Here is a 16,018-nt window from a genome sequence, read left to right as displayed (position 1 = left end):
ACACAGTGACCCTCACTGTGTATATCTCACAAGGGAAACAAAAATAAAACAAAACATAGTGTAGCTTGTAGTGATAATTAGTAGTGCTCAATACATTAGAAAGAGTGAAAAGATATTTAGTGAATGTGCACTCCACTCGTGCTAAAAAATAGAGTTACAGCACCAATAATAGCAGTACCAACTGTATGGGGTCTATGTACTAAGCAGTGATAAGTGACAGAGTGAAAAGTGATAAGTCTGTGATAAGGAACCAGCCAATCAGCTCCCAACTGTCATTTTTCAAACACAGCCTGTGAGATGACAGTTGGGAGCTGATTGGCTGGCACTTATCACAGACTTATCACTTTTCACTCTGTCACTTATCACTGCTTAGTACATAGACCCCTATGTCTTTTCAGCTCAGTGTAAATTTGGTTCCTTGTTCATACCAGATTCCATTCAGTTCCATAGATGATTCATACTCATATGGAAAAATAAGGAACAAAGAAAGAGGCCTCCAATCGTGTGGCACCTTTAAAACACACATATAATTTAATATTTTTACAATAAAGACCTCCTGTTGGTCACCTCTTTCTACTAGACAGATAAGATGTTCCCTATTTTGTTATGCACGAGTCTTTATTGTGAAAATATTAAATTATATGTGTTTGAAAAATGACAGTTGGGAGCTGATTGGCTGGCACTTATCACAGACTTATCACTTTTCACTCTGTCACTTATCACTGCTTAGTACATAGACCCCATACAGTTGGTACTGATATTATTGGTGCTGGAACTTTATTTTCTAGCACGAGTGGAGTGCTTATTCACTAAATATCTTTTCACTCTTTCTAATGTATTGAGCACTACTAATTATCACTACAAGCTACACTATGTTTTGTTTTATTTTTGTTTCCCTTGTGAGATATATACTGTGAGGGTCACTTTTGAGGACACTGCAGGAATTACCCTAAAGAGTGCGGACTGACACCTTTGAACTCACTCTCTGAACCCGATTATTGACTGGTACACTGAAGGCGCCTGTCTTCCACAAATGATCTATTTTATTAACTGTTGGTTTACTGAACAGACCATCTCTAGGAAGTAATTGGTGCCACCTTTAATAGGGAGTGTATATATATATATATATATATATATATATATATATATTTGTCTCTATGATGATCTTTTTTCCTATGAACATGAATATTTCTGTCCAAGGGCCTGATTCTGACCCACTCGCGAGTGCATAGCGTTCGCATGTGGGTTGATGGTGCCCTAGTGTGCACGTGCGTGCACGAGCCCTGGAGCAAGTGAGAACTTTACTCGCTCCGGGGCTTGCTACAAGACAGGGTGGCTGACGATGTTGATCGACAGCTCACCCTGTTTTTTAGGTGGGTAGGGGGGTGGCTGGACAAATGTGGGGTTCCCAAAGGAATGCCTGCCATTTGTGGGTAGCCCTACTGACATCACTTGTGATGTCAGTAGTGGACTTCCTGCTCTATTAGTACAGGAAGTCCACTCGGGCTTGCGAGACCTGAGACACTACCACAAGGGTCTCCTCACAAGCCCAAAGGTCGCGATTATCACAACCATTGCCAGGCAACCTGCTAAAGTTGTGGGTGGTCACCCACAGTTTAGCGAGAGGCCTGAAGGCCGGGGGGAATAAAACGTCCCGCCCTGATTCAGAGGCCTAAGTAAATTTTTTAACCATGCTGAATAAACAGAGATATGTTCACATTAGTTCTAATTAAGTCAGATCACTTAATGAGAACAAGACAGGTGAGAAAGATGATTTCTGATTGGATATGTATGGTATTTAAAGCTAATGTGTTTGTTACTGGGGAGACTGTTGATGAAATGGCAAGAGCCAAGAAATGCGTCAAGCTAAACCTACCCCACTTGCTACATACTGCACAGCTGAACCCTCTGTGGGTTATTTCCCTTTACACCGCACCTTAATCAGTGTCTCCGGATAACGATGCAGGGAAATCTATCCGCTAATTACTAAAGGAGCTCCAACGGACACACACACATGGCCACGAGTGCACTCAGAAAGGATTAATCCTGGATGGCAAGATGGTAGGGATAGGTAGGTAGCGCACACAAATTAACCTACTGATTGTACCATGTGCTGCTAAATTTAATGGGATGTCCCAAACCCCTTTTGGTGATTAGGAAAGAGAAAATAACTAGCGCTCTATGGTACAGGATTGTGTGTATATAGTTCTAGTGGGTCTATGGCAGGTCGGTGCTATTTCTAGCAGAATGTTCCTGGTGGTGTCAGGTCAAAGCTTGAAGCCTAATATCTGGTGGGCAAAAACTTTCGGCAGTATGTTCAATATTATTAGTAAACTGTAATTCCTAGTGAGTTTTTTGACGGGTCGGCAATAACTAAATAGTTGTAATCCACAGGTCTTTGTTTACAGAAAGCTCTGAATGTATCCTCCTTTCTTTCTTTATGTCCTCATTAATACCTCAAAATAATAAATTAGTGCAGTATCAGGGAAATGGACACTATGCGTGCAGATTATTAGTATGTTTACAATATACTCACCAAAATTTGGCATCTGCTGGTCCCCCTGATAGCTGACTTGTAAATTCATGCATGTGGATATGAGCATTAGGATGAATGATAAGCAATAATACTAAGGATAATCAAAATGAGACTATTTTATTTATCTTAAAATACAGCCCACAAAGTGCTGCTAGAGAGCAAAAGTCTATGTTGATAAAGTCACTAAGGAAAATGTTCTGGTTGACCCAACGCGTTTTGTCCCGTTTGGGACTTTTTCAAGGGTTAATAAGGTGTCAGTGTAACTTACCCTGCTTTATACCTGCTTTAATCAGTCAAAACCGTCCCTTCTGTCCCTATCTTCCACACTGATTGTGCGTTGCCTGGTAGATGGGACTTGCCTAGTGTTAGGTCTTCAGTCTCTGTACTGGCGGTGGCCATTTTTGAAGAGTCTTTTGTCTGCCATAGCAATAAATTCTGTTTATGTCTTTGAAGTGTTATGTTTGTTGGAACATCTGTAAAGTCACACTTACAGACTCTATTATCTATGCTGTTATAGTGGATGGGCCTCATACCCTAACTGTTGAAGTTAATAGTCAAACAAATAAATGTATAATAGATATATGGGAACTTACTGATGTTAGTTATGGTTTAGATATAACCTGTCCCCAACCATATAAATTATCCAGACAAAGGATAATGGTTTGTAATCATCATTCTAAAAATCATCTAGCTTTAGGATTTGGGTAAAAAATTCCATATTTTCCTGGTTTAGAATTCATACACTTAACCATTATTATATAGTGCTTGAGTTCTAAAAATATGAAACCTATTAATAAGTTCAGATCATATGTGACATCAACAGAATACGAGATAAGTGTCCCCTCGCAGGCTCGCTGCACTCGCCACACTTCGGGCACGGTGGCTTGCTGTGCTCGCCACAATTATTTATTCCCCCTCTATGCCCTAGTGGATGGTAACGCAGGAGCGGTCCATACGTGGTGGATACGTCACAGAGGTCCTTTCTCCAACTTGGAAATAGCAGCAACCATGCCACCAAGCGCACAGAAGGGACGGTTTTGACTGATTATAGCAGGTATAAAGCAGGGTAAGTTACACTGACACCTTATAAACCCTTGAAAAAGTCCCAAACGGGACGAAACGCATTGGAACAACCAGGACATTTACCTTAGTGACTTTATCACCATAGACTTTTGCTCTCTAGCAGCACTTTGTGGGCTCTATTTTAGGATAAATAAAAATAGTCTCATTTTGATTATCCTTAGTATTATTGCTTATCACTCATCCTCATACTCATACCCACATGCATGAATTTACAAGTCAGCTATCAGGGGGACCAGCAGATGCCATATTTTGGTGAGTATATTGTAAACTTACTAATAATCTGCACGCATAGTATCAATTTCCCTGATACTGCACTCATTTATTATCTTGAGGTATTAATGAGGACATAAAGAAAGAAAGGAGGATACATTCAGAGCTTTCTGTAAACAAAGACCTGTGGATTACAACTATTTGCAAGACTCATTTATATACTCAATAATATATATTTACATCATCTATTGAACACACTGCCGAAAGTTTTTGCCCAACCGGAGTTAAGACTTGTTGTCTGGACACCATCAGGAACACTCTGCCTATAGTTATTGCCGACCTGTCATAAAACTCACTAGGAATTACAGTTTACTAATAATATTGAACATACTGCCGAAAGTTTTTTCCCACCAGATATAAGGCTTCAAGCTTTGACCTAACTCCTCAAGGAACATTCTGCTTAGAAATAGCACCGACCTGCCATAGACCCACTAGAACTATATAAACACAATCCTGAACCATAGAGCGTTAATTATTTTCTTTTTCTTAAACCTGGATGGCCCTGCGATGTGGAACCCCTAAACTTTATTTTGAAGGGCCCATACCAACACCAATAGTGGTACAAATAATTTATTTTATTTCAGCATGATCCATCTTTCTGTGTTTGCACTATAATCATTGTCTCTGTGCATACCATTAATATATCAGAATCGGGCTCCAATTTCCTGCAAGCGAATTCTTTCAACTAGCGGTGTTCATTTGGGAATTTATTTATTTTTTAATATTACCTTTTTAATCAGTAAATCCTGTGCTTAAGTATTGAGATGTGTTAAAAAAAAACCTCGACCACTGGCTGCTACTATAGATGCCCAATTGAACCAGTTCAGCTGCTGATGTTTATTGAAGCACAAGACGAGAGAATCTCTATTCAAATTAAAATATCATACCTATTGCAGGACAATATTGACACGAACTGGCAACATAGTTGCACATTACTGCAGAACTAGCAATATACCCGCAAATCACAGCAGGGTATACAGGTTCATCCTGTAGGAGTATTCTATCAAGTGTTTTGCTTTTTCATTACACCACATTTCTAGGTTATTTTTTATGCCAATGTCATTGCTTTTTATGTGTATTGTTTCATTTATACCTGTTTTTTTTGTTTTGTTTTTTTTATTTATTTTCTTGCTTTTTTGGATCCTTTTAATGTCTGTAAAGATTTTTATCTGATTTATTATATGTAAGATTCTCATTATTTCAATTGTATTCTATGGTATCTTCACCCTTTAGTGGAATCATTTATTAGTCAGTAATACCTTATACAGTATTTACACCAGGCCTTTAGAGATAGCGCTCCTATTTGTGTTGTATTTGTTTCTAACACACAACAAGCCTGCTAATATCAGTAGCATGAAGCAGGTCTATTATTTTATGGATGTTTTGTTTCATTTTGTGTTCGATGTCAATTTGAATATTAGTAAATCAGGGGTTCATATGTTGGTCTATGTAACCGATGTTACACGATATTCGATTTTGAAGGGGATTTAGGGCCTGATTCAGAGCCGGACGCTCTGACCAGAGCGCTCGCTCTGAATCAGGGCCCTCCTACCTAAAAATGGAGCGGCCTCTTGGACCACCCACAGCTTATGTGAGCGTCCATGATGATGGTCTCGATGGTCAAGACCATCGCGACCATCGGGCTTGCGACGAGACTCTTGTGGTAGGGTCTCGCTGCCGCAACCCCAAGTCAGTCACCATCGACAGCACGCCCCCTTTGGTGCAAGACCCCGAGCGACGGCTTCCCCGTCGCTCGCCGGGTCTCGCGCATGCGCACGACGGAGCTCCCTCCGTACTGCATATGCGCATTAGGGCACCATCGACCCGCGGGTCTGAATTAGGCCCTTAGTTTTATATTTGATTTCATATTTGATTTTGACTTTAGTGAATCTCTGAAGCTCAAAATCGAATGCAAATTGAAAGCAAAATCACCCAAAGTCCAAAATCTAACAAAAGTTATCTTTTGTAAATATACCCCTAGGAACCTTATTTAAAGGTGCATAAAAGTAATTTTTTAAGACATATCTCGCAGTTGTTGCACTGTGCATGTATTTGCGCTGAGCATACACAACTTTGCGTGACTGAGGGCTTTACAGAGTCACGCTCATATGAGTTATATCCCCACTTGCAGCTGAAATGGTGTGACTGGGCGGTAACTGGGCATCTGCACGCAGGCTAAGTGTTCCGATGAAGTGCCGTGGGCATGTAGACAGAATTTTGGGCTACGCTGAGACGTTTGTGTGCAGAGATCTGTCTGATTCCAGGGGGATCCTCTGCACCAGATATAGGACTAGTGTAATGCACACTAATAGTGATAATGGCCAATTTCACAATTTGGGGTGGAGAAGCCTCATATGTACATGTAACTACAGATACAGGCGAAGTTCTGCTTTTATCTCTGCTTGCAATGTGGCTGCATTTGTGCGAATCTCTGAATGAGGCCCTCAATGTCGGTGTCACATAGAGATACAACACTATTTTGGACGCAGGCTACACTGCGCCTCAGGGGTCTGTATCCAGGACACAAGCACTTTGCCTTTTTCCATGATCCGGTAAAGGACCCAACTTATAATATCCTGTCATTTACTGTTGGTGTACTGTATATTTTACACTTAATTTTTTGCTTATATTCTAGATCCAAGACTTTTATGCCCATGTACCTATCACCCACGTGACTGCTTGGAATATTTTCTCCTGCGTATTACAGAAAATGACGTGTACATGATATACCCAAGTGGACAGAATTCCTATGCCATACCTGTGTACTGTGACATGACCAGTGAGGGAGGACCATGGACGGTAAGTGACAGCATTGACCCAAAATTGGCCGGAACAATGCTGGGTTCTCATGTGCCCTGGGGTCTAGACTCACATCCAAGCTCATTCCCTTCATAGTTCCTCCTACTATATGCTGGGTATAAGGTTATCGCATGGTGTAAGCTTTTGGTGCATACACATGGTCAGATTTTTCTTCAGATCTGAACGATAACGATTTAAAAAGTCGTTCAATTGTTCATATCTGAAAGAAAAATCTGACATATCTGACATGTGTGCAACAATGAACGATGAACGAAGTGCGTTCCCGTTTGTCAGATAATGATATCTGACATCTGATGTGTTTGCAGTCAGTTTTGGACGATTTCCATTCATTTTAATACTGTCAAAAATCATTCAATCATTTGCAAATCGTTCAGTCGTTCATCTGACATATCTGACCGTGTGTATGCACCTTTATACTGTACGTTACACTAATCATTTCCATTTTGATAAATGTAACAGATGGTTTCCCCCAATCACTGAAAAATCAGGTTTATGTCATATGTGACAACTCTCCCTGATTGTCAGAGGGACTCCCTGAAATAGTAGCAATCTCCCTGTCTCCCTGAAGACTCCAGCAATCTCCCTGATTGCACCTTACCCCCATTATGAAGCTATATTACATAGACAAAAATAACAGAGATATATACATTCAAATGTGATCATTAGTAAAATTTCCCTGCATTGGGTATAAGGCACAATGATCCCTATGGCTACATGCATTTTCTGATAAGAATCAGTGTATTTTCATTAACAAGTACAGTACATCTTACTATCTGCTTTGGGGCTCATTTATGACACGCCTCTCAGATGTAATAGTACACGCCCACTTTACCACCGTGCTCATAGATGTTGCTTTCACAAACTCCCTGAAATGCTTTTTTAAAAGTAGACAAGTATGGTTTATGTGGAACATGAAACCACCTTCCCCCTGCCCAACATTACCTGGAGCCCCCTAGTGATACCTGCTGGACACTTTTGGCACCTGCATGTCCTGTATGATCCCTACATGTGCTGTGACAACCCCCTACCTCAGGGAATGTGCAGGCATGGGCGCCGAGAGGGGGGGAGCGGGTACAGTTTACCCAGGCCCTGGCTTGATAGAGCGGCCCAGGGGGCGGGTCCGGCATCACCCCCCCCTCCCTCACAGCAGCTCAGCACACAGCTTGTGCTAGGCTGCTGTGTGAGACTGCTCACAGCAGCCGGAGCAGTCTCCTAAGGCTGTGGGGGGGAGCGATCACACTGATCGCACCCCCCCTGCATAGCACCGGGCTGGCAGGCTTACAGCGCCCCCATCCCCGGTGCTGAAAAAGTGATGTTTATTTATTTTCTTTTTCATGGGGGTGTGGCCACGCCTCCCGCGATTAGGCCATGCCCCCTCCATGACCCGGGCCCGGCCAGGCTCTCAACGGCCCTGTGTGCCAGAGCCAGGAGATGGGGTGAATCCTGGGAACACAAGGAAAGTAAACTATGAGAATTGGGAGGTAATTCAGCATTCTAACCAAGGCGCCTATTCATCAACACTAAAATAAAATTTTTAAGGACATTTTCCTTAATTACCGTTATTTTAGTGTTCAGAAAGACACTTAACCAGGAGATATCAGTGATATCTCCTGTGTTAAGTCGGCCTGCATTAGGGATCAGCTCCGAAATGTCATCTTACAGTCTGTATTTGAAATTTGACAGTTGGGAGCTGATTGGCTGGCACCTTATCATTATTCAGTCTGTCTCCTAACACTGCTTAGTAAATAGACCCCTTACTTTCCACACTCCGCATATATTAGTACATTAGTATGGGGATGTGGATATTAGGCTATTCATCAAATTCCGAAAATTATGTATTTTGGGAAGTTGATGAAGTGAGGTGGTGTATAGTAGGTGACACTTACCTGTGTCAGCATGGGCAGCTCCTCCTCTGCTACCTGTGGCGCTCCCTGGTTCCTCCTCTGGCTCCGGTGGCTGCTCTGACACTGTGTTCTCCTGGCAGAATACAGTAAAGTTTAGAAAAAGAAAACTTTTTTTTTATTCTAAACTTTACTGTGTTCTGCCTGGAGAACACAGTGTCAGCACAGCAGACTGAGCTGGAGGCGGCTGTAGCGGGCAGGTAAGTCGGGGAAAGGGGGAGGTAAGCGGGGAGGGGGACACAGAATTACTGCAGCTGTAGGCAGTGCTGCATATTATCTGGTTTTACGAATGTAACGGCGCATGCGCAGCACTGATTACAGCTGCGGTAAGGTAGGTATAGGCAGGGAAAAGTATCTATCTCCTGAAAAACTGTCATCGCAGAAATGACAGCTTTTTGGAATAGATACTGATGGGGAGGAAGAATGATGAATTCCTCTGGTAATTAGGTAGAACTCCATGCGAGTCCTATACCTAATTACTGCCAGAGAAATTTTTGTTATGATGAATAGGCCCCTAAATCTGAATGTTCATCATGAAGTCATGTATTCATATAGCTACATAATGTTTAATTACAATATATCATATTAGCAATGTGATAGAGTAAATATACAGTGCTCCTATTTTACAGCCAAATAAGTTAATGTATATTGTCACTTTAAAACACCAAGTGATAATTGATAACAACAAAAGGGTAAATCAACTTCCTAGCGCTCACCATCAATGTTCTGCTCCTAGTTACATACAGACGTATCGTCCATGTATACAAATTAGTGATTAGTGGGTTCGGATTTCTGAAATCCGAGCCCCCCCCCGACCCGAGTCGTATCCGAGTCAGGCTCGACTTTTCCCGCCTGACTCGGATCTGAAATCGAGGCAAAACTTCATCAGCCCGTCTTCCGGATCTCATGGGTTTTGGATTCTATAAAAGGTCCCCACGTCGGCGCCATTTCTCACTCCGGCTGTGGACAGTGAAGAGGGAGGGTGGGAGCTAGGGCTGGCTGGGCTGTGTTGTGCTGATGTGGTCCATAGGGGCTGGGGGCCTGATTCAAAGCTGCTCGTAAGCGGCCGCTCGTTTGCTCCGAGCGATGTTCACACAACTGTGCATGCGTATGGGTCGTAATGCGCATGTGCCAACCAGTCATTGCGGTCGGAAATCGAGCGCTCGCAAAATAGCGAATGCCTGCTAATTTGAGAGACAGAATGAGGCATTTGTGGGTGGTAGCAGAGGAAGGTGCTTGAAAACGGAGAGTGGAATTCCGAACGCAGGCGTGCCAAATGGTCAAAACGGGCGTTTTAAGGGTGTGCATAATTAACAAAGCATCGTCATCGACCACTTCACTTGTTTGTTTCTTAGCCTGAACTGTTCGTATGATTGCGGTAGGAAAATCCAACCACAAGCACTGCAAGCAGTTCAGACGCCTTTCGATGTACTCGATTAATCTAATAAATAGCGGAGATGACGTAAGATGCAAGCGGCCAGGGGGCGTCTTTACAAAAGAGCGAGCGTATGTTTCGTTCACTCGCTTAGACATAGAGTTGTCAATAGACCACAAAGAGCGAGCGCTCAATTTAAATAGCCGGCCCCTTTTTCTGAATGAGCGAACGCAAATAGCGTCCGGCTCTGAATCAGGCCCTGTGTCCACTCAGTCCATAAGGGCTGACTGGGCTGTGTTGTGCTGCTGTTGTCTATAGGGGCTGTCTGGGCTGTGTTGTGCAGTGTCCCATAAAGGCTGTAGTCCTAGAGGGGAGCTGTAGTGTTGTCCAGGGGGTGATCTGTGCATCAGGGGTGCTGCCCCAGAGTGCACTCCAAAAAAAATTTTTTTTTTTCTGTGTTTGTGAATTGTGTGCGCAGTAGCCGCACGTGCATCAACAAAGTAACGCCAAGCGTGCACCTGTGTCATAAGTAAAGGGCCGGCTGGCTTGACTGTTAAAGGGTGCTGTAACCCCCAGAGTGCACTCCAAACAAAATAAAAAACTATTTTCTGTGTTTGTGAATTGTACGCACTGTGGCTGCATGTGCATCAACAAAGGAGCAGCGCCAAGCATGCGTCTGTGCAGGCCTGCTGAGAGCCAGGGCGGGCCCGGGTAATAGGGGGCATGGCCTAATCGCAGGAGACGTGGCCATGCCCCCTTCCCAGAAAAAAAAAAATTTGCAGCGCCGCAAAGCAGCGCTGCGCGCTGGGGAGGGAGGCTGCTCTAGGCCCCCTCAGCCCTGCTCAAAGCCAGGGGGGTGCAATCAGTGTGATTTCTCCCCCCACAGGCAGTCTCCACTGCAGCTCAGAACATGCTATGTGCTGGGCTGCTGTGAGAGAGGGGGAGCGGCGCCGGACCTGGGCCCCTCAGGAAGCCGGGCCCCAGTAATCTGTACCCGCTCCCCCCCCCCTCTCGGCGCCTGTGTCAAGTAAAGGGCCGGATGGCTTGTCCGTTAAAGGGTGCTGTAACCCCCAAAGTACACTCCACAAAAAATTAAAAATTCTTCTTTTTTCCTGTCTTTGTGAAATGTGTGGGCTGTAGCCGCACCTGTATCCTCAAAGCAGAAGCGACAAGCGTGCGTCTGTCTGTTAAAGGATTACATCGGTGACAGCATCCAAGTAGGCATGTCAGACAGTCCGTTCCTGTACTGGCAGGAAAAAAAGGCAATTTGGAGGCCCCTGTACAAACTGGCTCTATTTTACCTGAGTTGCCCCCCCTCCAGTGTGCACTCCGAAAGAGTGTTTAGTGCAGCCGGGAACCTTGTCAGCGAAAGGCGTAGGAGGTTGCTTCCACAAAATGTGGAGAAGATGATGTTCATAAAAATGAATTATCAACTGTTCCAGGGAGACCAGCCTCCAGAACGTACAGAGGGACCTGTGGTGGTGGATTCCAGTGGGGACGAATTAATACTCTGTGAGGATGAGGATGTACACAACACTCAAGAGGGTGAGGAATCGGTGGATGAGGAGGATGAGGACAACATCTTGCCTCCGTAGAGCCAGTTTGTGCAGGGACAGATTAATTGCCAGCTTGTTTTGTGGGGGCCCAAACGAACCAATCATTTCAGCCACAGTTGTGTGGCAGACCCTGGCGCTGAAATGATTGGTTTGTTAAAGTGTGCATGTCCTGTTTATACAAAATAAGGGCGGGAGGGAGGGCCCAAGGACAATTCCATCTTGCACCTCTTTTTTTTCTTTGCATTATGTACTGTTTGGGGCCTAGTTTTTCAAACTGCCATCCTGTCTGCCACTGCAGTGTCACTCCTAGATGGGTCACGTGTTTGTGCCGTCCACTCGTGTCGCTTAGCATAGTCATCCAGCTACCTCGGTGCAACCTTTTGGACATAAAAACACTATTGTGAGGTGTGAGGTGTTCAGAATAGACTGGAAATGAGTGGAAATGAAGGTTATTGAGGTTAATAATAGCATAGGAGCAGAAAAACCCACAAATTCTGTGATTTTAGCTGTTTTTATTCTTTTTTTTTTCCAAAAAATACAGATCCAAAACACAAAACCCAGAACCCAAAACACGGAAGGGTGGTTTTGGCAAAACCAATCCAGATCCAAAACATGAAGAAAGATCCAGATCCAAAACACAAAACACGAAAAGTGGAGAGTGCGCACCCCTAATTAAAACATATAAAACATATAAAGACTAAAAGTAAGTCTTATGAGGTAAACAATTAATTAATTGATCCAATACACAGGAGACAATGATGTATAATAGTCATTGATCCTATAGGAGTATCCCGGAATAATGTCCAGCAATAATATTTACCAGCTTGAAAAAGCAATCACATCTCACTGGGTGAATGTCCCAAATAATAGGTAATGGAATAAGTGCTGGAGTCCAATATGAAGATGCCAGTCCGGAGATTGGTGTGTTGAATCCCAAAAGGAACAATAGTATATGGGTGTGGGGGACCTTGATGTGTGGGGGCCCAGAGTCGACCAGCCCTATCACCCCCTTTAATCTGGCCCTGAGACTAAGGCAGTATTGGTATGGAAATCTAGGTTAAATACTGAACCTTACAGTGAGCCTCATATAAGTTTCGGGAAGGAGAGTAAGCATACAGTAAGGATGAAATACAGGTGGAACACAGGAAGTTCTCAGTTAGTCAAAATGATCTCTTAAGCGATTAGCTAACCGGAGTAAAAGAAATACTTGTCAGTGTAACTGTATGAAAAGCACAGTAGCCTTATTAAGGAAAACAGCTTTGAACTTTGGGGCTGATTCAGACCAGGACGCTAAGCCACGGACACATTCTAGGGGCGATTTGTCACCCGTCTACACATGTGTATAAGTCGCAGTGCGTGTGCGCAAGCCAGTCACTGCATCCAGGAATCGTTCGCTCGTTGTACCCAGACTAAGCGCTACTTTGAGTGACAGATAGTGCCGTTAGTGGGTGTTGTCTGGGGAAGGTCTATGAAAATGGGGGTGTAGATGTGTGAACGCAGGCATGCCTGTTCGGTCTAACGGCGTTTCATGGGCGTGCATAGATAGCATGGAGGCATCATTGTACACATCACCTGGTTGTATTTCAGCCTGCAATTAATGCAGTGCTTGCGGAAGGGTAGGGTCTACCTCAAAGGCTACGAGCAGCTCCGATGGCTCTCGATGTTACTGATATTGCATACACTTCCTGTAGATGATGTGTGCTGCTCTGCCATCGCTCTCTAAGACATAGAGGGCGTCCTTAAGCCTTGTCGCGCGATCGTGGAATTTGCACACCCTGATGGCTGCGAAAGTGTGCTGCTTTGTTTCCGGGTCTGAATCGCCCCCTGCGGATTAGTGGGGTTACAAATGGATCACTCCGATTCCCGATGTTCAGGAATCTGCACATGCACTGGACCATATATGGTAATGCATCCTGCAAGTATTACTGATCCGAGTTGCATTGTAGAATGTAACATCGGATCACCTTGCGATCTCATTGGCTAGCTAAGTGGCTCATGGGATGATGCAAGCCATCTACCGCAGATGCAAAGAAGAGGCCAGGAAATCTCCCATCATCAGACAAGGATACTGGACTCGTCAACTCCTCCCCAATGGTGGCAACACACCTCCGCTCTTGGAAACAGAGATTGTTGCTGCCCCCTCTACACCAAGAAATGGCAGCAGACTGTGAATCACTGACAGTCAGTCTGCTGCAGAACTGTGTGCGAGACCGAACATCGGGAATCTGTGTGATCCATTCAACTGCGTCCTCTGCTGAATCAGGCACTGTAGCAGGATGTCTCCCTGTTATGGTGAATACGCCCCAGCAGGGAGGTGGACGCTGTGTCTGTGTGTCTGTGTGTATATTTTGTATCCTGTAAAGAGATCAGGGGGTACCATTTTGCTTTATTTCCCCCCACCTGAGATGAATTTTGGCCTAATTATTGTTATGCAGAGCCACAGCGCTATACATTGCATTCAGCAGCCTACATAGTGGGAAACACAATTTATAGAGCTTCATCCAACCACTAGATGCCCCCTCAGTTCTGGAGGCCATACTGTACTGTCATACTCTGCCTATTGGTGCTGGGTGGGCAATGCAATGTGTTTGTGCTGATAGAGAAATACTACACATTCGCCCTGAGTGTCTTTATCTTCTCATCTCCAGGTGTTCCAGAAGAGGTTTGATGGAAGTGTGAATTTTAACCGTAATTGGATAGAGTATGAAGATGGATTTGGAGAGGCAAATGGAGAGTTCTGGCTGGGTATTTCCTTTATTTCACACATTCCTGAAACTTTGGACCCCCCCCCCACCCACACACATGTTAAATCATTATTCCTTTTAAATAAAAGGTTATGTAAAAACTCTCCTTCTCATTCTGTCCAGGTCTGAAGAACATTCACCTTCTCACCAAAAAGAAGTCTTATCGTCTACGGATTAACCTGGAGGATTTTGACAATGACGCACGTTATGTGACTTATGATACCTTCTCCATCTCTCCTTTCTCAATCACTCCTAAGGAGAATGGCTATAAACTGCACATTGCTGGATTTCGGGAGGGGAATAAAACTAGGCCTGCTGGTAAGTATGTCTCTGGAATAAAGGTGGGCTGCTGTAGGGATAAGCCAACATACCCAGGTACTTTTCATACCTCTGGGGTGGTTGTTGGTGCCATTTTCACTGTGATAGCTCATTCCTGCCCACCTTGCAGACAGGTAAATGCCCTTGCATGAAAGTATCAAAATCTATTGGGAATCTTGGTGATATCCCACAAATTCAGGGGTCTCTCTGATATTCAATAGTATAATTGTAACTCCCCTTTACTCTCTAAAGGGACAGCAGGTTACTAACTCCCATCTAGTCTTATATTTACCCAACCTAAATGGTGTACTGTACATGCTTTTTACAGATCAGTGCCTCCATCCAAGTATCAGTAGTCAGTATGAGCCTACTTGGGAAAACCTAAATGCTAAAAGCGATTAACTAAAGTGGTGTAGATAACACAATAAGTACGTTATACCCATATTCCTGATCACATCCTGTCCTGCTTGGATTTGTGTGTTCTCCAATGACTCTCACCACTCCTCCCAGTGAGCAGACACCATCCCGTATAGTTTAGTTTTAATGCAATTTATACAGACAAGATATTCATGCATTATAATGCAGCATCAGACTGATATATATCTATGTATGGATCCATATTATAAACTTATGTAGAATCTACAGCGTATCCTTTAATATGAGGTTGCTCATTTGTAATTATAAGTCCAGGTCCCTTTTAACTCTTAGTTATTTGCACTCTGAGCCATAAGCACAATTTCCCCGTTATACCTTGGGTATTATGCCAGTATCCTCCTTGGTATAAGAGTAGTTGGAGTCTGTTTCTGCAGCAGCTAGCTATGGTACGACTCCAGCTGTTATTAGATACTTAAAGTTTATCTCCATTGAAAAAGGATATTTAACAATATTGTATACATATGTTCTTTTACATTCTTTTACTTTACCAGTTACATTACACTTTGATGGCTTATATGTCAGGAAGACAGTGCTGTGACTGGCTGCTAGAGGATGAATACAGCCTCCAGATAATACAGTCCATGACAATAATTAGGTAGTGGCCACTTATTCTTAGTAAGTGGGCATGCACTTACTAGAGATGAGCGGGTTCAGTTCTCAGAGAACCAAACCCACCCGAATTTTGCAGATCCAAGTCGGATCCAAGACCGTCAGTTTTCCCGGCTGACCCAGATATCAAAATGAGCCAAAACATCATTATCCCGCTGATGGATTCTCGTGGGTTTTGGATTGTATAAAGGGTCCCCATGCTCGCTGCCATTTTCTTTCCAGCTGTGGAGAGTGAAGAGGACGCTAGGGAGGGGCTGTGCGGCTGAGCTGGTGCTGTGCATAGGGACTGGCTGCTGTTGTCCATAGGAGCTGGCTGGCTGTTGTCCATAGGGGATAGCTGCTGTTGTCCATAGGGGCTGGCTGGGCAGTGC

The 16,018-nt window shown here is 43.8% G+C and overlaps 1 protein-coding gene across 1 annotated transcript in view; it reads left to right on the top strand.

Moving 5' to 3' along the window:
- Positions 1 to 16,018, top strand: part of LOC148517794 (microfibril-associated glycoprotein 4-like) — a 73,111-nt gene that overhangs the window by 13,427 nt on the left and 43,666 nt on the right. Inside the window, exons 3-5 of the mRNA XM_088478172.1 lie at positions 6,532 to 6,688; positions 14,190 to 14,286; positions 14,409 to 14,603. Of these exons, the coding sequence (XP_088334298.1) occupies positions 6,532 to 6,688; positions 14,190 to 14,286; positions 14,409 to 14,603 (449 nt within the window). The remainder of the gene's footprint in view (positions 1 to 6,531; positions 6,689 to 14,189; positions 14,287 to 14,408; positions 14,604 to 16,018) is intronic.

Source organism: Taudactylus pleione, unplaced genomic scaffold (genome assembly GCF_031769625.1).
Source record: "Taudactylus pleione unplaced genomic scaffold, aTauple2 ptg000209l, whole genome shotgun sequence".
Lineage (NCBI taxonomy): Eukaryota > Metazoa > Chordata > Amphibia > Anura > Myobatrachidae > Taudactylus > Taudactylus pleione.
Note: the sequence above shows the minus strand (reverse complement) of the source record. Positions and strands in the feature narration are given on the sequence as shown.